The sequence below is a fragment of the Myotis daubentonii genome, chromosome X, assembly GCF_963259705.1.
Source record: "Myotis daubentonii chromosome X, mMyoDau2.1, whole genome shotgun sequence".
NCBI lineage: Eukaryota > Metazoa > Chordata > Mammalia > Chiroptera > Vespertilionidae > Myotis > Myotis daubentonii.
In genome coordinates this window covers 87,115,991-87,138,893 of record NC_081861.1, presented here as the reverse complement: position 1 = coordinate 87,138,893, position 22,903 = coordinate 87,115,991, and the positions used below count along the sequence as shown (strand labels likewise).

The 22,903-nt window shown below is 39.9% G+C and overlaps 1 protein-coding gene across 6 annotated transcripts in view; it reads right to left on the bottom strand.

The window, feature by feature from the left end:
- PHKA1 (phosphorylase kinase regulatory subunit alpha 1) overlaps positions 1–22,903 on the bottom strand; it is a 296,474-nt gene that overhangs the window by 117,579 nt on the left and 155,992 nt on the right. For all 6 annotated transcript variants that reach the window (XM_059679280.1, XM_059679283.1, XM_059679284.1 and 3 more), the window contains one exon: positions 11,319–11,397. In XM_059679280.1, coding sequence (XP_059535263.1) covers positions 11,319–11,397 — 79 coding nt within the window. The remainder of the gene's footprint in view (positions 1–11,318; positions 11,398–22,903) is intronic.

Below are 22,903 nucleotides of genomic sequence, written 5' to 3'. Positions count from 1 at the left end.
TTGAGGTCTGTTTTGCCAGATATAAGTATCACAACCCTAGCTTTTTTTCTCATTTCCTTTTGCCTGAAAAAATTTTTTCCATCCCTTCACTCTCAGTCTGTGTGAATCCTTTGTTCTGAGGTGGGTCTCTTGCAGAGAGCAAATATATGAGTCATGTTTTCTTATCCATTCAGCTACCCTGTGTCTTTTGATTGGTGCATTTAATCCATTTACGTTTAATGTTATTATTGATAATTACTTGTTTGTTGTCATTTTTATTCTTAATGTTTTTGTTTCTTCTAGCCTTTCTGTTTCTTCTTTTACAGCAGTCCCTTTAGCATTTCTTGCATTGATGGCTTGGTAGTAATAAACTCTCTTAGCCCTTTTTTGTCTGTGAAGCTACTGATTCCACCTTCAATTTTGAATGATAGCCTTGCTGGGTATAGTATTCTTGGATTCAGTCCCATGCTTTGCATCACTTTGTATATTTCATTCCATTCTCTTCTGGCCTGGTGTGTTTCTGTTGAAAAATCAGTTGATATTCTAATAGGAGCTCCCTTGTAACTTTCTGTCTCTCTCTGGCAGCCTTTAAGATTCTTACTTTGTCATTGGTGTTTGCCAATTAAGTTATGATGTGTCTTGGTGTCAGTCTTTTGGGGTTCATCTTGTTTGGGACTCTATGTGCTTCTTGCACTTGCATAGTTTTTTTCTTGCCAATATCAGGGAAGTTTTCTGTCATTATTTCTTCAAACAGGTTTTTTATTCCTTGCTTCTTTTCCTCTCCTTCTGGTACCCTATTGTGTGAATGTTGTTTTGTGTTGCCCCAAAGCTCCCTTAGGCTCTCCTCTTGCTTTTTAAATCTTCTCTCCAGTTGCTGCTGTGTTTGTGTGTTTCTTCCTACCTTGTCTTCTAATTCGCTGATGTGGTCCTCAGCCTCTTGTAGTCTACTGTTTAAGCCTTCCATTTTGTTCTTTATTGCAACAATGTCCTTTTTCATCTCCTTTTGGTTCTTTTTCATGTTGGTGAGATTCTCTTTCAGCTCCTTATAATTCTTATTGAGTTGTGTGTATTTGTCATCCAGCCATTTGAGTATCCTTATAACCATTACTCTGAATTCTTTCTCTGATATGTTGCTAGCCTCAGTTTCATTTAACTCCCTTTCTGTTGATTATTCTTTTTCTTTCCTTTGCGGATTGCTTTTTTGCCTCCCCATGTTTTGCTGTAATGTTTTAATTGTAGATTTGATTGCTTTGCTACCCAGGTTTCTTTGGGGATGGTGCTACTGGTGTGATCTCTCAGGTCTCCTGGGCTTGGTAATCTAGTGTAGCTCCCTACTTGAGCTATTTGGGTTCTCTTGATGTAGGCCTGAGAGCTGGAAATGTGCAACTGAGTTGTCTAGAAGTCAGCAGCAGCCGTGGAGGGAGGTGTCCCAATTTTTGCTATCTTACGCCCTTGGTTGAAGTCACGCATGCCCAGTGGGGACTCACAGTGGCACTGGAAAAGCGTGCAACTGTAGTGTCCAGAGTTCTGCAGCTGTGGGGTGGGCAGATTCAGTTTTTGCTCTTGCACCTGTGGTGGATAGGCACGCGTTCCCAGTGGTGGCTCACAGGGGCACCAGCAGTGTGTTTGCCATCGTGGCATACTGAAGCACTCTGAAGGGTCTTGGCACTGAAGCCACGTAATTGAGGTGTCTGTGTGCAGGTATCCAGGGTGACTGAATTCAGAATTTTGATTGATGGGGGAAGTGTGTCCCGGTTGGTCTAAGATCGCACCTAGCCAGGGCTCGCAGTGGCTCCCAGGAGCGCCCTGTTGATAGATGGGCTCTGGGTGCCTGTTCGTTGGAAATGCGCTACTGTGGCAGTGAGTTTGCCAGAATTCAGAATTTCTGCTGCGGAGCAGCACACCCTTGTCTGTTCAAAATCACATCTAGCAGGGGTTCACAGGGGCATCCAAGAGCTGCCTATGGGGTAGTGTGCCCTGGAAGTTTGCATGCTGGAAATCGGTGAATGTCGAAATGTGTAAATGTTGAAACTCGCAAATGTGGCATCAGGATTTCTGCCCTGGAGTTCTGCCGCTGGGTAGGGAGGAAGTTGCACTTACTGCTGTGGGAGCGGTGCACCTTTGGAGATGGAAGTCCCAGGGTCCGTTGGTCTGTGGGTGGGGCTGAAGGATTTTGGCTGGAGTGGCTGTCAGGTCGCAGGCAGTGTCCAAGGCTTGTCTGGGTGGTGGTGCTGATGAGTTCCTAGAAGAGGCCACTTTCCCCTCCAAGATAGCATGGGCTTTGTGCCCAAGTCTCTCAGTCCAGGGAGTGCCGCAGAGGTGGTAGTCTCTCCCTATCCCAGAGAGCCTGGTCTGCCTGCCTCTGCTGCTCCTGACAGATTTAACTGTCCCTCACTCACTCTCACACACACATCACACACATCCACATATTCTCCTTTCATTCCCTCACTCACTCACTTCTTATTCCTCACCTCTGTCCTGCCAGCTGCCATGTGTTTTCTGAGCTCAATCTCTTTACAGATGCTATAGAATAAACCCAAGACTATTTTTCTTTAAAAAAAAGATGATGACAAAAATGACTCAAAGAAAATATACAGGTTGGGTTTAGGCAACAAGATTCCATAATAAAGGGTAGTTTTTGAATAATAATGGACTACATTCCAATGTTAACATTAAGGCCACTGAAATTCAGTAAATTATATGTGTTATAGAATTTGCCAAAGTAATTGCCTTAGATAATAATAATTCGCCTTAGAATCTCAAAATTGTTGAAACATGGATAAATAGGTATAACTAAAATGAAGGATTTTTGGTGGAGTTTTTCAGTAATAATTACAGGTATATTGATAGTGGGAGTCCAGTCACCCGGGGGGAAGACTGGCTGTGCCTTCTGATAGTAGAGGGGGTTGGTCGCATTTCCCGTAGCAGCAACCCTTAGATGTTATCTCTGAAGAAAAAAAATATGGCAGTTTTACATTCAAGAGGAGCGACCTGGAGGCTTGCTTACCTGCTTCCCCCTCCTTTTGCCAGCCAGAAACATAGTTTTCCAAAGTGTTTGGCAACTTAAAACTTTGGATTTTACTGAATTAAATAAAAATTTATTAAAAAATCTATGTATTTTGAAATGACAAAATACTGAAATATTAATCTGAGTTTACCACGTTTTAAAAATCTAGAGGATAGAATTGAATCTCTTTAATTAAATATATCTTGTATTTTTGAAATATATTCTTAAAAATGTGAAGTTATTACTAATCTGAGAAATGTTAAGTATTTAACTTGCCACCTAAACTTTAAGGCTTCTAAGAGTTTAAACTTCAAATTAAGTTGGAAAAAATTATATGGTAGTAACAACAAAATGCATAAAGTATAGAAATTTATTTTTGAGAGAAATAATTCTTGTATTTTCTCTGGAGAAATTAGTAGTTCGAAATATATTGTAGTCTTTATATGTACTATGTGTGGTAAAATTTCAACCTAGGATATATTTGATATGGTTTAATTTAAAAAGAGGATTAATTTTATGGTCTGAACCAAATTTTTAATATAAAAACCAGTTTAAATTTAATTGATATTTTTTAGAATAATTACAAAAAGTATATATTATAATATTTGATGGTCTTTCCAAGTTAAATTTCAAGACTTTAACTGAGAGATGGCTTTGGGACGTTCCAAGAGCCCTGGAATGATTCAAGGATTTATTCTCTCTTCTTAAAAGAAGTATTTTTAAACTAAATTGGGGTGATTTAATATACTTGAAATCATGTGAAAAGCTTTATAAAATAAAAATTAATAAATATATTTTATGTATATACATATATTTTAAATGTTATAAAGGTTTCAACCTCTAAGGGAGGGCAAGACAATATTGCTGAATATTTCTTAAGCAGAACTGGATTATTCAGCAGTGAAATTTTAAAGCCTGATTTTTAAATAGGCTGAGGGTTAGGGCGGCATCTGTATTTCATAGGTCAAATGTCTAAGTTTGCTTGCTTTGCTTTTTCAATAAAGATGCCTACTTTAATTACTTAAATAAATTAGCTTTTTACAATATAATCAAGGTCTCATATAATTTCAGTTAAATGAGAAGCCAATGTTTTTGTAAGCAATTGGCTTTAACAAAAGCCAAAGTAAAAATGTGCATATGTATGCAAATGAGCACTAGGCAAAAAGAATGCTGTTTGAAAGTAAATTTTAAGCTTAATAAAAGGAGAAATTTTAAAATTTCTTCCGCTACTATTTACAGGGTAAACTGAAGGTTATTTTTCAAGCATTAAATCTGATCATTAATAAGTCACCATAAGTAAAAAGAGAATCACTTAAAATGTATCCATGGCAGTACTGGCACACATCTGAAAAGTAACAATGTTTGTTGTTCTGTTTAAAAGAAAGAAAAAAGGTTTTTTAAAAAGAAACTCTCTAAATGTGGTCTAGAAATTACTCTGGGAGGAAATAATGAGAAATGCCCTTCAAGTATTTGGAAAATTATAATTAAAAGTCAATGTATTAGGCCTCAAAAAGAAAAGTAAGTAATTTTCATTTTGCATCCCAAAACAGAGCTTATGTGGATATACTTAAAGACTGATAGCAGAAATCCAATTAGTGTCATTTACTGTCCATACCCAAGGACAAGTAAAGTTAGAAAATAAGCTTTATTTCAGACTGATTTAAATTGGCAAATTGAAATAAGTGAATATTCAGGGGAACTTCCTTATACTATGCAGGAACCTATTCCTGGAGCATTAACTATTTTTTACTGATAGTTCATCACATAATAAAAGCTGCTTATCATGCAATGAATTCAGACCAAGTCATCCAGAGCAGTCATACTTCTATACTTAGAATTGAATTAAAAGCTATCAGGGCTGCCTTGCTGGATTTTTAAAAGCCAAAATATTGTACAGCAAGCAAAAAATGTCCTCCTTACATATTAAAACAAAAAGGGGGTGATAGTGGAGTAGTCTCCTGTAAGTAAATTACATCAAGCCTTAATTACTTTAAATTTTTTACTTAAAAAAATTTTTTTTCACTTGTAATGCTGATGGCAAGACACCCATGAAATTACACAGGTGTCAGATAAGCCAAAGGAAATGATTTGGCAAAATAAAAAGATCCCGAGTCTAGTTTATGGAAGGAAAGGTCCCTTTATTAACCTTTGGTTGAGAATATGCTTATGTATTTCCAGAAAACTTCGCCAAGCCTGTGTGGAAACTGCAACAATGGATCCAAGAGAGGAACTGACCAGACTACTCCAACCACACAGCAGTGGCCCCAAGCAACATGCTGACGAGACAGAGGAGAAATAGTCCAGAGATGGAGGATGGCAAAGACGCCTTTCCATGCTAGCACTAATCAGCTATCTGTCAGTACAGGTTGTCCAGGACCAAGCCAAAGAAGGTCGGACCTGCATTGGCATTGCTCACCGTTTGTCCATCATCCAGAACTGGAATATCATTGCTGTCATGTCACAGGGGACAGTGATTGAGAAGGGACCCCATAAAAAACTTAGACAATGATTGGAAAGGGGACTCAAAGAACTGTTGGCCCAGAAAGGAGCTTACTGCATACAAATTCCTTTGATGCCTGGCAGCAATTTAAAAGGACATGAAAGAACTCAATCCTTGTCATTGAATTTAAAAATCTTAAAAGGACCCAAAACCAAAAGGGGGATATGCTGGAGGCTAAGACCAACAGTAGTTAGCATAATAAATGCGAGAAGTTCATCAGAAGGTGGATGGACTTTGATATTCAGCAGGGCTGAAAATCTGCATATTATTACCTGCTGCTGACTGAACAGCTGAAGGCAATTCCCCTAACCTGATAATCCTTTATTGTTTACCAAACCTTACCATTGATGTCTGTTTGCTTTGCTAAATGGCAAATGTATATTGGAGTAAATAAAAAGCCATGGGTCTGGACATTCGGGGAGCCCACTTCACTAGAGGATGAGGCCTCTGCCTGGTCCCCCATGCCTTCCAAATTTATATTTCTTGTCTAGTGTATTCATTTATGCGTCAGCCCCTTCTTCAGGTTCCTGAGCCCTTGCTGCGAAAGACTGCGGCACAAAGTGATACTTTGCTCTCCTTTGCCATTATATTTTGTGTGTTTTTCTAGCTTGGGAACATTATGGTGTTGTGTTGCTGTGGTCTGAGTCAGGATATGCAGAATATGGTTATTACAGAGACCCCTGGATATAACATCATCTTGATTACTTATTTTAAAAATTTTTATTGAATTTATTGGAAACATGAAGAGAACAAAGATTCTCCAGGGAACATATACAGAAGAAGAACGATAATAGGCTGAGAAAAATCCAGGGAAGCACATGTGGTCATTCATTCATTCATTCATTCATTAATAAACAATTACTAAGCACATAAATGGATGAGGGACTATGCTTGGCACTAGGGATATAGAGATGAATAAATTACTCTCTCCTTTAGGAATGCATAGTATAATGAAAGTGATACACAGATAAACTGATTCTAAAATAACCTGCTAGGTAAAGAGAAGTATACAGAAAACATGAGACCACTCAAGAGTGATACCTAGTCTGGGCTTGTCAGGAAGTAGTTTCAGAAAGGGCTTCCCAAAAGAGAACTTAAACTGAGTTTGAAGGAATGAATAAGGTACCAGAGAAAGAAGGAACTAGGAAAGGGAAAGCCATTTTAGGTACAAGATCCAGAATGATCATAAAGTATCCTATATAATGAACGGCCAGCGATCATAATGGTGTCACAACCAGAATGACCGATCGATCAGTTGCTATGAGGAGCATTGACCACCTCTCAGTCCTTCCCCCCGGCCTGCAGATTCTGATCGCTGGATTGTGAACAGTGAACCACGGGGAACTGAAATGGGTGTTGGCGGCTGCGGGGGACTGGGGACTGGCGAGAGGGCAGAAGGTAGACCTCTTGGTCCCTCCCCTCGGCCCGCAGGCTCTGATCACTGGATGGCAAATGGGGAACCATGGGAAACCAGGATGGGTGTCAGAGGCGGGGTGGGACTGGGAACTGGTGAGCGGGCAGAACGGCCAACCTCTTGGCCCCTTCCCCTGGCCCGCAGGCTCTGATAGATCACTAGATGGCAAACGGGGAACCAGGGTGGGTGTTGGCAGTGGGGTGGGACTGGAGACTGGCGAACGGACGGAAGATGGCGCTGATTGCAGGCTAGGCCTAGGGACCCTACCCGTGCACAATTTCGTGTGCTGGGCTTCTAATAGAAATATAAAAGAATGTGGTTGCATTGGGGAGGAGGAGCACAGTGGAACATGCACTTCAATACTGCCGTAGCATAAAGTACCCATAAAGTGGCCAAAAGAAAAAAAAAAGAATCTAAAAAGGCAAACATAATGGAAGGCATATGTGTCACTTTAAGGATTTTTAAAAACTTTATTCTTGGGTAATGATTTTTGAACTGCATGCTACTGAGCCTCAGGGGTCTGCACTGGGCAATGCAATTGGTAGCATGAGTAGAGGAGACTGAAGGAGAGGCAACTGATCAACATTCTGGGGCCCCAGGAATAGTTTCAACCTTAACAAGTCAGCTTTTTGTTTATTTTATGTTTAATAAAACATTTAAAAAATGTTCTTTTGGTACCACTTGCTAGGCACTAACAAATGCTAGTGATACAAAGATGGACATGATCTCTGAAGAAAATGACATTGACATTGTGTCCTGCTAGAGGGATGAATAGTACTTAATCTGATAAAGGTGAAGGTAAAAGTAAGGGAGAAATTATTCCAGACAGAAGAAACAGCATAGACAAAGATTCAAGGGCAACTAAGAATAAGGCAGATCTAGGAATTATAAAAAGTTCTTACAGGAGGGGCATGGAGTATGAAAGGGCAGTAGTGAGAAAGGATACTCAGGATAGAGTCAGGAACCAGGTCATAATGAGTCTGGTAAGCCACGTTAGGGAGGTTGGCAATGGGAAGCCCCTGCATAGTTGAATTAGGGTAATAACATATACATATCTGCATCTTAAAAAGAACATGTTCATGTTGATGATTACAGAATAAAGTAATAGACTACAGTGGGCTTAGACTGAAGTCTGTGAGACCACTTAAAAAGTTATTGTAGACCAGAGGCCCGATGCACGAAATTTGTGCTAGAGTAGGCCTTCCTTCCCCTGGCTGCCGGCACTAGCTTCCCTCTGGCACCCAGGACCCAGGTTTCCCTCCAGCACCCGGGACCTGGGCTTTCCTTGCAGCCCCTGCTTCATCTGAAAGGTCGTCTGGTCTAATTAGCATATTACCCTTTCATTATTATATATTAGGATCATGCCATTGGCACTGGAGAGAACTACATGGATTTCACAATTATTTAGGAAGTAGAGAAATGAGGACTTATTAATTGGTTTCTTTAGGAGATGAGAGAGGGAGAGATATAGAAAATGATTCCCCAAGTACTTATGTATGTAACTGGGAGGATGTTGTGCCATCTAATGACATAAGCACATAGGGAGAAAAGCAGGCATGAGTGATGTAGTAAGAGGAGGAGTCAGCTGATTAATTTGAGCTATGCTGAGTTTAAAGTGCATGTGAGACATCTGAGTGGGGCTTTCATGAAGGACACCTATATAAATTAAAGAGTATTAGCATAGAAAGAGATGAGATGGATCAAGGAGAATATATAGAGAAGAGGAGAGAACCTAGAATACAACCATGAGAAATTGCAATATATAAGAAGTGAGCAAATAAAGAAAAGCCTGGGGTAGGAATGGGTTTTTTTTTTTAATCTTACAGCTTATATTTTCTTTGTCATAGGAGGTGAGGTCATCTTCTGAGAAGGAAAAAAGAGGCAGAAAAAAGAAAAAAAATGTTTGAAATAGCAGGACCCTGAGAGACAAGAACAAGTATTCTCAGGTAGAGGAACAGTGGGCTATAGACAGAACTCCAAGGAAGACCAACAATTAGGAGGCAAAGAAAAAAAGAAAGCCCAGAATGAAACAAAATAGTGAAAAATTTAGGTTGAAGGAGAATTAAGAGAGTATGGTATCACAGAAGAGTTAAGAGTGTCCAAAAAGATAAACAATAAATGAAACATAAAGATCAACTAATGTATGAATTAAAAATGATCTATTGAGTTTGGTAATAACTTAAGTAAAACAATTTTCCAAGGAGTAATGAGCTAGACTATAAAGAATTGCAGAATGAATGAAATAAAAAGAAGGGGAAGTTTGGATGAGAAAGGGAGGATAGGATAACTAGAGGGAGATGAATATGTCAATGGATTAAAAAGCAGAACCAACTAAAAAAATTTTGAAGATTAAAGAAAAGAGTAGTATTTTAAGAAGGCTAAGGAAGAGAATAGAATTAAGCATCAGGAAAAAAAAAGTTGGCCTTAGAGATGAGAAGAGACACCCCTTCTGAGACTGGAGGGAAGGATGCAAGGATGGGTGAAGATATAAGTAAGACTGTGGTATGGGGGGAGGGTGGGAAACTGACAAAGATCCGAATATTAAGATTATCCAGCATGAAGTAGAAGGCCAAAAATGAGGCTGAATTCAAGAGGTGGTGTTGAAAAGAGAAGGTTTAGAATAGTGGTTGAGAAGAATGAAAATGCTGGCTAACAATAAGAACAAGGCATTGTGGATCTAGCTGAGTTGGGGACCATGGATTTACAGTGCTAAAAGTTACACTCTGCTCATTTGTGTAACTTTTTTCTAGTAACTTTAGTAGGCCAGGTATAGGATCAGAAAATGCTGATTGTCAGATTGATCTGGAGCTATGATTTTTCTGGTGGGTATAGTAGAAGTATTGTACAGTGGTGCTTAAGATATTCAGATGATCAACCAAGAGGTAAGGCAAGGCATATTAGAAGTGTAATGGGAGGAAAAAGAAAACAAATAATATGTAGCTATGACTGGAGATGGGGATTTTTTGAAGTGGAAAATATCTAAGGTGGTTCTAAAGTTTTGTCCTTGTTCTTCAAACTGAGTGGCTAAAGTAGAGGTGGAAGGAAATGTTAGTAGGGCTATGTATATCAAAGAAATTTGAAGCTAAAATGTTTGAGGGCACTTACTCTAATGCTGAGATCTAGCACTATAGTAGGAACTATAAAAGAAGGCTGTGAGCCAAGAATCAAAGTCTTCAATGAATGAATTAGAGCAACCAGGAGATCAGTATAGACAGATGGCAAAAGCCTCAAAGGAGAACAAGCTTTCTCATGGGAGGGGAAGAGGAATGGTCCTTTTTAAAATTATGTTTGCTATATACATTGATAAGCAAAGACTACCTATATGACCACATAGGTGTCAAGTATAAGAAAGTTTAGAACACACATGAGATTATTTTGCACATATAACCAACCCCAAAGTCAAGTTACTGGAGACCTTTTAGAGAAGCTTCACAGAGAGACTTAGTAACATGTTAGATTGTGTTATTGGAGAGTCAAAAATCACTTCAAACTTTCTACCTTAGGAGACTAGGATAGCAGTGAAGTAATTGAGACAGATAAGGAAAGCAGAAAGATCTGCTTTTCTTGGGAGAGGTAATATGAGGGGATGGAGACAAGAAAAGGTCAGGTTTGCATTTGAAGTAAAAGTGATAAAGATATTTTATAGGTATTGGGACAAGAATTCTTAATACCTTAGAGCTTAGCCTAGTGTTTTTTATAGAATAGGTACCTCAACATTTTTGATGATTGTTAGGAACAAAAGGTAAAGGTTTGGAGGCAATAGTTGAAGCGATATAAACAACTTTATTATGAAAGAGGCAGTCCTAGAAAACTAAGACAGGGTGTAAATCCTGAAAGACAATAATATAAGACTAAATACACAGCCACTAGGAGGATATTAGAAGAAAGGAGTATTAGCAGGAAAAACACAGAAGGAATGCTCAAAAAGAAAGCAGAGATAATCATAAGACTACAATATCATGATGATGAAAGGAAAAGTGCTTCCAGAAGTAAGGAGTGATTAAGTGTCAAATAACATCATTTATTAAGCATTTATTCATTATTAAGATTAATAGCAATTTTGAAATGAGACAGAACCACATTCATTCTATACTTTTTGAACCCTAAAAAAATACATGATAAAGAATAAAGTCTGACCAGCTGGTATGGCTAAATGGTTCAGTGTAGACCCATGAACCAGGAAGTCACGGTTTGATTCCTGGTCAGGGCACATGCCCAGGTTGTGGGCTCTATCCCCAGTAGAAGGGGTGCAGGAGGCAGCCGATGGATGATTCTCTCTCATCATTAATGTTTCTATCATTCTCTTCCTCTCTCTAAAATCAATACAAACATACTTTTAAAAAAAGAATAAAGTCATCATTTTCTGGCCAAACCAGATCTTTAATATAGCTTCTGTTGCTGTGAATAAAAATACATACCTTGAACCACAACATCTGGTTTTGGTACAGTTGAAAACCTACGATTCAGGGGATCAATTTCTCCAGGAGCTAAAAATCCCTAAAGAAAAACAGTAAAAAGACAAATTATTATATTTCAAAAAAGCTACTGTTTGAGGATAAACAACATACAAGTGCCACAACCCTGTACCATAACAAGTAAGAGGCAGGCACAAGAAGGAAACAAATACCTTCACAGTATGAAATGTTTGAACTCCTGAATTCTTATCCAAATTAATCTTAGCTGGAGTTAATTTCTAGAGACTGCCACAAATCCATTTTTGGAAATAGACAGGGTATAAATGACATACAGAAAGTTTTCTAGTTCTACCTTCTTTGGATGTATATGATTAGACAATAAGACCACAGTGCTTATTATCAATATTTTAACTAATTAGCCTGTTGACTCCTCACTTATTCATGCAATGCTTTCTGCTCAGCAGATATGTTTTAATTTTTAACTTTTATTTTTAATATATATATTTATTTATTGTTGATAATACTACTGATGTCACCCATTTCCCCCCACCTTTTTGCCACTCTACCCAGCCCCACCCACTCCACCAGGTCTTCATCACCCTATTGCCAGTGTCCATGGGCTATGCATATCCTATATAATAAAAGGGTAATATGCAGATAGAAACCAAGATGGCGGCATAGGTAAACACCGGAAATTGCTGCCTCCCACAACAACTTCAAAAATACAACGAAAAGACAAAACTGACATCATCCAGAACTACAGGAAGGCTGGCTGAGTGGAAATTCCACAACTAGAAGGAAAAATAAATGCACACTGAGACCCAGAGGAGCTGGGGAAGTAAAGTGCAGAGGTAAGGAGACTCGAGCGTGCGCGGAAAGGGGCTTGCACCTGAGAATGCAGCTGTCTTTTTGAATCAGGAGGGAGTCACAAGCTCCCGACTGCTCTGAACTCAGGTTCCAGGAAGTCTCTGGGGACCCAGGACTAATACAGGGAGAAACTGGATAGTCTGGCAGCAGGCAGAACTCGGAACTTGAGGGCGGCTTTCCCTCAGAGGTGCTTGCAGCAATTATCGAGACACTGAGACGTGTGGCCCCTTAGGGCAGGGCTGAGGATCTGCCATAGTTGCTTGCTTCACCTGTTGATTCCCTGAGACCCCGCCCCAACCAAGCTGCGGAAGAGGCTTTTGCATATGAATGCCCTGGCCTTTTGCAATCTGAAAATTACCTAACAAACTGCAGCTGGGCCAGACAGACCCAGAAATTCCAAGAGAAGGCCCAAGGCCCCACAGCAGCTTGCATTGCTTCACAGCTGGGCCTCATCTGGACACCTCCAAACTCCAAACAAGGAAGGGGAATCTGCAGATCTCTTCATAGCTCCTGCTGGGTAACCTCAGGCAGAGACTAAATTAGCACCTCCTTAGATCCAAGAGCCAGTGTACCCAGTTGTCAGAGTGGGACCATCCAGATTACAACTCCTCAGATCCATAAGGGACACACTCAGGGCACAGACTCAGTGAGCACCAAAGCCCCACTGAAGCAAGTCTTGCACCAGAAGGGTGTCTTCAGCACAGAAGTTCTCCCACTGCAGACACAGCTGATTCTCACTGCCAATTGGCCTGGAGGTCAATTCCTCCCAGTGATACCTACAACAATCAAGGCTTAACTACAACAAGACTGTGCACAAAGCCCACAAGGGAGTGCACCAAGAGTGTCCACCTCAGGTAACTGGGGAGGCTGAGCCACTGGGCCCTACAGGACACCTAGCACACAAAACCACTCTTCCAACACAGGGAAGCATAAAAATGCGGAGACAAAGAAACAGGTCACAAATGACAGAAATGGAGGAAAGCAAACGACTGGATATAGAGTTCAAAACCACGTTTATAAGGTTTTTCAAGAATTTTATGGAAACCGCCGATAAATTTAGTGAGACTCTGGAGGATGTGAAAAAAGACCAACTAGAAATTAAGCATACACTGACTGAAATAAAGAATAACATACAGAGATCCAACAGCAGACAAGAGGATTCCAAGAATCAAGTCAACGATTTGAAATGTGAAGAAACAAAAAATACCCAACCAAAGAAGCAAAAAAAAAAGAATCCAAAAATATGAAGATAGTGTAAGGAGCCTCTGGGACAACTTCAAGAGTACCAACATCAGAATTATAGGGGTGCCAGAAGAAGAGAGAGGGCAAGATATTCAAAACCTATTTGAAGAAATAATGACAGAAAACTTCCCCTACCTGGTGAAAGAAATAGACTTACAAGTCCTGGAAGGACAGAGAACCCCAAACAAAAGGAATCCAAAGAGGACCACACCAAGACACATCATCATTAAAATCCCAAGAGCAAAAGACAAAGAGAGAATCTTAAAAGCAGCAAGAGAAAAAAAAGTCAGTTACCTAGAAGGGAGTACTCATATGACTGTCAGCTGATTTCTCAACAGAAACCATGCAGGCCAGAAGAGAGTGACAAGAAATATTCATAGTGATGAATAGCAAGAACCTACAACCAAGATTACTTTATCCAGCAAAGCTATCATTCAGAATTGAAGGTCAGATAAAGAGCTTCACAGATAAGAAAAAGCTAAAGGAGTTCATCACCACCAAATCAGTATTATATGAAATGCTGAAAGGCATTCTTTAAGAAGAGGAAGAAGAAAAAGGAACTCTTACCATTTGCCACAGCATGGATGGAACTGGAGAGCATTATGCTAAGTGAAATAAGCCAGTCAGAGAAGGATAAATACCACATGATCTCACTCATTTGTGGAATATAATGAACATAAACTGATGAGCAAGGACTGATCCAGAGACGGAGAGGTATTGATTGGACTGTCGGGCCTTGGAGGGAAGGTAGGGGAGGGTGGGGGCAACGGGGAAAGATCAACCAAAGGACTTATATGCAAGCATATAGGCCTAACTTATATGCAAGCATATAGGACACGGACAACGGGGGGGTGAGGGCATGAGCGGGGGAGGGGGGTAGGGGGTAACGTGGGGATAAGGACACATATGTAATATCTTAATCAATTAAAAATATATCTTAAAAAATAAAAAATAAAAGGGTAATATGCAAATCGACCAAACTGCAGAACAACTGGTTGCTATGATGCGCAGTGACCACGAGGGGGCAGACACTCAACACAGGAGCTGCCTCCTGGTGGTCAGTGTGCTCCCACAGGAGGAGCGCCGCTCAGCCAGAAGCTGGGCTCATGGCTGGCAAGTGCAGCGGTGGTGGCAGGAGCCTCTCCCACCTCTGTGGCAGTGTTAAGGATGTCTGACCAATGGCTCCTGGATAGCAAAAGGGAGCAGGCTGGGCTGAGGGACCCCTGTCCACACCCCCCCCCCCGAGTGCACGAATGTCATGCACCAGGCCTCTAGTAAGTATATAAGTTCTTAGGTTTATCTCTTCTCATCCACCCCACATGTACATCAAGGTATGCCAGTCTGTTCCATGCATCCATGATTAAGGTCTTATTTTGTTGGTCAATTCATTTTGTTCATTAGATTCCATGAATAAGTGAGATCATGTGATATTTGTCTTTCTCAGATTGGCTTATTGCCCTTAGCATAATAGGCTCCAAGTCCATCCATGTTATCCCAAAAGGTAAGAGATCCCTCTTTTTTACAGGTACTAAGTATTTGATTGTGTAAATGTCCCACAGTTTTTTATTCACTCATCTACTGATGGGCACTTGAGCTGTTTCCAAATCTTAGTTATTGTAAATAATGCTACTATGAACATAGGGGTGCATATATTATTTTTGATAGGCATTTCGGGGTTTTTAGGATATATTCCTGGAAGTGTGATCACTGGGTCAAACAGAAGTTCCATTTTAAATTTTTTGAGGAAACTTTTTCCATAGTGGCTGCACCAATCTGTACTCCCACAAGCAGTGCACAAGGGTTCCTTTTACTCCGCATCCTTGCCAGCACTTGACAGTTTGTGGATTTGTTGATGATAGTCATTCTGACAGGTGTGAGGTAATAGCACATTGTGGTTCTAATTTGCATTTCTCAGATGACCAGTGACTTTGAGAATTTTTTCATATGTCTCTTGGCAATTTGTATGTCCTCATTGGAGAAATACAGATTCAGATCCTCTGCCCATTTTGTTTCCCATTGAATTGTTGTCTTCCTTTTGTTGAGTTGTACAAATGCTTTATATATTTTGAATATTAACCCCTTATCAGGTGTATCATTGATGAATATGTTCTCCCATACAGTGGGTTCCCTTTTCATTTTGATGGTGGTTTCTTTTAGTGTACAGAAGCTTTTTATTTTAATGTAGTCCCATTTGTTTATTTTTTCCTTTGCTTTTCTTGCCCTAGGAGATGTATCGGCAAATATTCTGCTATGTGAGATGCCTGAAACTTTACTGCCTATGTTTTCTTCTAAGATTTTTATGGTTTCATGGTTTACATTTAAGTCTTTTAACCATTTTGGATTTATTCTTGTGAATGGTAAGTTGGTGGTCTGGATTAATCTCTTGGCATGTGTCTATCCAGTTTACGCAGCATCATTTGTTGAAGAGACTGTCTTTACTCCATTGTATGGTGTGGGTAACTTTTGGGGGCTCTGTTCTGTTCCAATGTCCTATGTGCCTATTCTTGTGCCAGTACCAGGATACTTTGAGTATAATGGCTTTGTAGTATAGTTTAATATCTGGTATTGTGACCCCTCCAACCTTATTCTTCTTTTTCAAGATTGCTGCAGCTATTTGGGATCTTTCATAGTTTCATATAAATTTTTGGTGTATTTGTTCTAGTTGTGTGAAGTATGTCATTGGTATTTCAATAGGGGCTGTGATGAATTTAAAGATTTCTTTAGGTATTAAGGACATTTTAATGATGTTAATTCTACCAATGGATGGACACCGTATACATTTAAATTTGTTTGTATTGTCCTCTACTTCTTTTTTCAACACCCTATAGTTTCCCAAGTACATGTCTTTTTTTTCCTCCTTGGGTAAGTTTATTCTTAGGTATCTTTTTGTTGTTGCTGTTGTTGCAATGGTAAATGGGATTTTTTTGGTTTCTCTTTATGAGAGTTCATTATCTATATACATAAAAGGCAGATATGCTAAGTGTCCGACCACCCAGTTAATGACATCATATAGCAACTCCCGGCTTCCTCTTCCTAGTGACTAGCCTCCTTACAGTTCCTTTGGCTCAGGAACACAACGTGCTTTATAGCCAGGTGCAAACATTTCACACTTTAACCAAATGTTTGTGAAGCATTTTCACGTGCCTCATCTCATTTCATCCTCACAGAAGTCCTGGAGTAGGTAGATAGGAGACTTGGTGGAATCCTATCTTCTTTTCATTAGCTGGAAAATGGAAATTTAGAAAGCTTAGAAACTTGACCCTACTGAAAAGAAGTAAGAAATGGTGGACCTTAAAAATGACTTCAGGTTTTCTCACTGCACAGAATATAGTCAAACACTGCTGCTGTTAAATATTTTACCCTTGGTTCTCCCTGTGTGATCTACAATAATCTGCTTCGGGTTGATATTTACTGCTGTGTTGCTGACAATTACCTGAAAGAGAAGTTGGGGTGCTTCAGTAGGCTGGAAAAAGTTTAGCTAAATTAGAAAGCAGGTCTAATTAAGCAAGTCTATTTTATATATATAAAAGGCTAAGTTGACTCACACATGTGCAGTACATATAAAGCTCTCACTGGTGCCAATTGCACGTGTGTGTTTCCATCTGTCATTGTCAATTGTGAATTTGGTTGACACTTTTATTATAGAGAAAGGGTGAATAGCAATATTAAAATATTTCTTCTAATTAATTTCCTTTCAATGTGCACAAATTTGTGCACCCAGCCACTAGTTGGAATATAAAAATATCATCAATTTTGGGATGTTGATATTGTATCCTGCTTCTTTGCCAAATTCATTTATTAAGTCTAGTAGTCTCCTAGTGAGGTCTTTAGGGTTTTCTATGTATAATATCATGTCATCTATGAATAATGACAGGCTTACTTACTCCTTTCCAATTGGGATGCCTTTTATCTCATTTCTTGTCTCATCCCTTCCAGTACTATGTTGAGTAAGAGTGGTGAAAGCGGACATCCTTGTGTTGTTCCTGTTCTTAAGGGAAATAGTTTTTGCCCATTATGTGTTATGTTGCTTGTAGGTTTGTCATATATGGTCTTTGTTATGTTGAGGTATGATCCCTCTATACCCACTTTACTGAGAGTTTTTATCAAAAAAGATGCTGGAGTTTTTCAAATGCTTTTTCTGCATCTATTGATATGATCATGTGATTTTTATCTTTCATTTTGTTTATGTGATGTATCACAGTTATTCATTTACAAGTATTGTACCAGCTTTGCATCCCTGGAATAAATCCTACTTGATCATAGTGTATGATCCTTTTAATACTAGAGGCCCGGTGCATGAAATTCATGCACTTGGGGTGGGGGCTTCCCCAGCCTGGCCTGTGCCCTCTCACAGTGAGGGAGCCCCGCGATTGATCTCCCCAAAGAAGTAGGCCCTTCCCACCCATCCAGGGCTCCTCAATAGATTACCCCAAAGAGGTAGGCCAGAGCTGGGGGTCCTGCCTCCACACTATGCGGAGCTGCTGGGACCCACCTCTGTCGCTCCGCACAAAGCCGCCAGGACCCACCTCCATGCTGCGCATGCAGCATCAAGTCCCCACACACCCACATGCACCTGCTGTGCACACAGCCTTCTGGTGATGACTGTTATGGCTTGAGGGCATCACGGCATGAGGGCGTGACGATGACATAGGCTTTTATTAGTATAGATATTGCTAAATCTTATTTGCTAATATTTTGTTGAGGGTTTTAGCATTTGTATTCTCCAGGGATAGTGGCTTGTAATTTTCTTTCTCTGTGGTGTCTTTATCTGGTTTTGGAATGAGGATAATGCTGGCTATGTAAAAAGAGCTTGGAAGTGTTTCTTCCTCTTGAATTTTTTGGAATAATTTGAGAAGGATAGGTGTTAGTTCTTCTTTGAATGTTTGGTAAAATTCTCTTGTAAATCCATTCAAACCAGGACTTCCATGTGTTGGGAGTTTTGAAATTACTACTTTAATTTCATCAGTTGTTATTGGCTTATTTCAGTTTTCTGATTCTTCCTGATTGAGTTTTGGGAGACTGTATGTTTCTAGGAATTTGTCCATTTCACCCAGGTTGTCCAGTTTGTTGGCATATAGTTATTCATAGTATTTGCTTACAATCCTTTGTATTTCTGTGGTGTCTGCTGTTATATTGCCTCTTTCATTTCTGATTTTATTTACCTGGGTCCTCTCTGTTTCTTGATGAGTGTGACTAAGGGCTCATCAATCTTGTTTATCTTTTCAGACAACCAGCTCTTGGATTCACTAATCTTTTGTACTGTTTTTTGTTTGTTTGTTTGTTTTAGTATCTGTCATTTATTTTGGTCTGATCTTTATTATTTCCTTCCTTCTACTTCCTCTGGGCCGTTCTTGCTTTTCTCTCTCTAATACATTTAGTTGTAGGATTAGGTAGTTTATTAGTGCTTTGTCTTGTTTCTTGAGGTAGGCCTGTAATGCTACGAACTTCCCTTTCAGGACTTCTTTCTCCTGTCCCATAGGTTTTGGGTGGTGTGTTTTCCTACTCCTTTGTTTCCAGGAAGTTTTTAATTTCTTGCTTAATCTCATTGGTAACCCATTCACTGTTTAATAACATGCTATTTATCTTCCATGTATTTGAGGGTTTTTTTTATGGTAGTTGATTTCTAACTAAATGCCATTGTGATCTGAGAAGATGCTTGATATGATTTCAATCTTCTTGAATTTGTATAGATTTGTTTTATTTTCCTAAAATGTGATCTACCTTTGAGAATGTTCCATGTGCATTTGAGCAGAATGTATATTCTGTTGCTTTGGGGTGAAATGTTCTGTAAATATCAGTTACATACATCTGATCTAGTGTGTCATTTAAGGCCTCTGTTTCCTTGTCAATTTTTTTGTCTAGAAGATCTATCCAGTTGAGTCAGTGGGGTGTTAAAGTCCCCTATATGAGTGTGTTGCTGTTGATCTCTCCCTTAAAGTCCATAAAGAGAATATATATATATATATATATATATATATATATATATATATATACTCCTATATTGAGTGCACATATGTTTACAAGGGTTATATTTGTCTCCTGTTATGGTCTCTGTTTTGAAGTCTATTTTGTCTGATATGAGTACTGCTACCACAGCTTTTTTTTCCTTTTTACATGCATGGAATATTTTTTCCATCCCTTCACTCTCAGTCTGTGTGTCTTTTCTTCTGAGGTGAGTCTCTTATAGACAGCATAGATGTGGGTCATGTTTTCTTATTCAGCCACCCTATGCCTTTTCACTGGAGAATTTGATACATTTATATTTAAGGCTATTTTTAATATATTTTTATTGATTTCAGAGAGGAAGGGAGTGGGAGAGAGAGAAACATTAATGATGAGAGAGAATCATTGATTCGCTGCCTCTTGCATGGCCTACACTGGGGATTGAGCCCGCAGCCCAGGCATTTGCCCTTGACTGGAATCAAATTCGGGACCCTTCAGTCCACAGGCCAATGCTCTATCCAGAGTCAAATGAGATAGGGCTAATGTTCTTATTGATAGGTGTTTATTTACTGCCAATTTTATTTTCTTTATACAGATGATCCTCTTCCTCTCCTTTTCTTCTTCTTAAAACAGTCCCTTTAACATTTCTTGCATTGCTGGTTTAGTGGTAATGTACTCCTTTAACCTGTTTTGTTTGTTTGTTTGTGTGTTTGGTTTTTTTGGGTCTGTAAAGCTTTTTATTTCATCTTCAATTTTAAATGATAGCCTTGATGGATACAGTAATCTTGGAATTAGGCCCTTGCTTTTCATTACTTTGAATACTTCATTCCACTCCTTTCTGGCCTGGAGTGTTTCTATTGAAAGGTCAGCTGAAATTCTAATGGAAACTCATTTGCAGCCATTTTCCTTCACCAGGTTGGGCAAATTTTCTTTCATTATTTCTTCAAAAAGGTTATCTTTCTCTTGCTCACCTTTTCCCCTTCTTGTATTCCTATAATATGGAAGTTGTTATGTTTCATGTTGGTCCTGAGCTCCCTTTAGCTATCTTTCTGCTTTTTCATTCTTTTTTCTATTTGCTGCTCTAACTGGATATTTATTTCTACCTTGTCTTCCAAATCGTTGATTCAATCCTTTGCTTCATTCATTCTACTTTTAATTCTTTCCAGTGTGTTCTTGATGTCAGATACGTTATTCTTCATTTCTGTCTGGTTCAGGTTCATGGTTTCTATTTCCTTCCTCACCCTGCTATAGTTCCCACTGAGTTCCTTGTAATTTGCACTCAGCTCCTTAGCATCTTTATAACCATTACTTTGATCTCTATGTCTGATAGGTTGCTTGCCTCATTTCATTTATTTTTTTTTCTGGACATTCCTCCTTTCCTCTTATTTGGAGGCTGTTACTTTGTCTCACCATTTTAGCTGTCTCTTTGTATTTCTATGTATTAGATAGAACTATTATGCCTCCCAGTCTTTGTGGGATGGCCCTATGTAGAAAGTGTCTTGAGGGGTCTCCCTTTGTGTGCATTATTTGGGCTCTCCTGTTTTAATTTGGACTTTATTGTTGATTTCCCATTTATGAGAGAGATCTCCCCCTCTGACTTGCTGACAGTGAGGCTCAACCCCAATCTCATCGTGCCAGCTGTTACATGGGTGTTGACAAGATAGAACAAGACACAGCAGGACCAAACCAAAAACACTACTAAAATCAAGCTACACAGAGCAACAACAACAGGAAAGTCTAATAAGTAAAAAGAAGAGGAAGCAAAGAAAAAATGAAGAGAATACTTAGAGATATGCAATCAAAGACTTAAATGGTATATAAAGAAAAAGGGAGAAAGAAGAAGAAAAAAATGGCTATATGAAAGCAAGGAGGAAGCTAAAAGAACTAGTATAGGAAGAAAAAGAAAAGGAAACAAAAAATGAAATAATAATAATGAACTTAAAATGTAGTAATAATGAATATATTAAGCTATAGATAGGCAAAGTAAAATGAAAAAATGAGAAATGAGAAAAATTAATAAAGAGATACAAGAATAGAATCAAAGGAAAAAGAAATTAGAGATATGCAAAAAAAGGAAAAAAGGGGAAAAAGAAACAACAAAAAACAAAAAAAGCCTCTCTCTCTCTCTCACACACACACACAAACACACACACACACACACACACACACACACACAAACACAAACACATACACATAACAAAACCACCACACTCACACTCAAAAACCTTTGGGTCCGCTATTTGTGGAGCTCACTGGATTTTGCTCTGATGTTGTTGAATCTGGTCACTTTGTGTGTCTATCCTGGGCATCCTTGGAGCTTTCTGGTCAGGCCAATGTGAGTCACTGTCCCTTTCTGGCCTTGGGCAATTTGATTGAGGCCCAATAGATCGAAGCCCCTAGTTGTCCAGTGGGTGAGGACTCCTTAGTCCAGAGGCTGAGTCTGCCTCAAGTCTCTCTTGATTGTGCCTGTTCTGAGCTGTTCTCCCTTTCCACTTGGAGCTGGGCTCTACATGGGTATCCTGGTCTTGGCCGGGATGGTTTGGTCAGACTCATGTTGGGCATGGTACCAATAGCTTGTAGGAGGTGGGGCTGGGCCCTTCCTGTCCTTATAATGCCTCAGCTCTGCCTGTTTGCTGCCACCTTCCCTTTGCCACCTGCAGGGGCACAGGCTTCCTGCCCTGGGATATTCCCCCTTGCCTCAGGTCACTGCAGGTTGGGTAAGAAGCAGCTCTTTTATTGGTGGGAAAGAGGGCACCTCCTCTGCCTTCCAGGTGGGCAGGGCTGATCCTCCCTCCTGGACTACTCTCAAGCCCCCTTGCTGCTCACCAGCATGAGTTTCTCTAAGAAATAGAGAATCCCCCAGATTCGATGTTGTGTGTATCCTTCAGAACACTCCAATGTAGGCTGCCCCTGAGCTCCACTGCAAGGTCCTTCCCACTGATCAGGAGGAGCTTCCCAGGCTGTATGATGGCAGGGTGCTAGCACTACTCTATCCAGGGACTTCAGCCCTGGGCTCCACTACTGCACCACACTGCAGTCTCCATAGCCAGTACCCTTGGGGGCCTCCTTTCTCAGTCCCAGGCCCTCCTGTCTCACCCAAAATCTGCAGTCTCTTCAGTCTCCTCAGGTCCTCATTTTTAATAGTTCCAGTTCAGGGGAGGCCACATCCACCTCCTGGCCTTTAGCACAGTTCCTGCCACTAAAACCTGACTTTGTGAAATATGACTAAGTCACCTGTTTTGCCCTTAAGAAAACCATTCATCTCCTCTTTTCATTCCATTTAATGTATTTGTCTTGAATGAGAAAGTTACCAGAAAAGGATTACTTTATACCAATCATGCTGCCCATTATTGTTACACTAGAGGCCTGGTGCACAAAATTCATGCATGGGTGGGGTCCATAGACCTGGTTGCCAATCAGGGCCAATTGGTGCTGGGCCAATCAGGGCCCAAAGGCCCCGGCAGGGCTGGGAAAAGAGGTGACGGTTGCTGGGCCGGGTGCGGAAGGAATGGATGACACACGCAAAAGCCACCCTC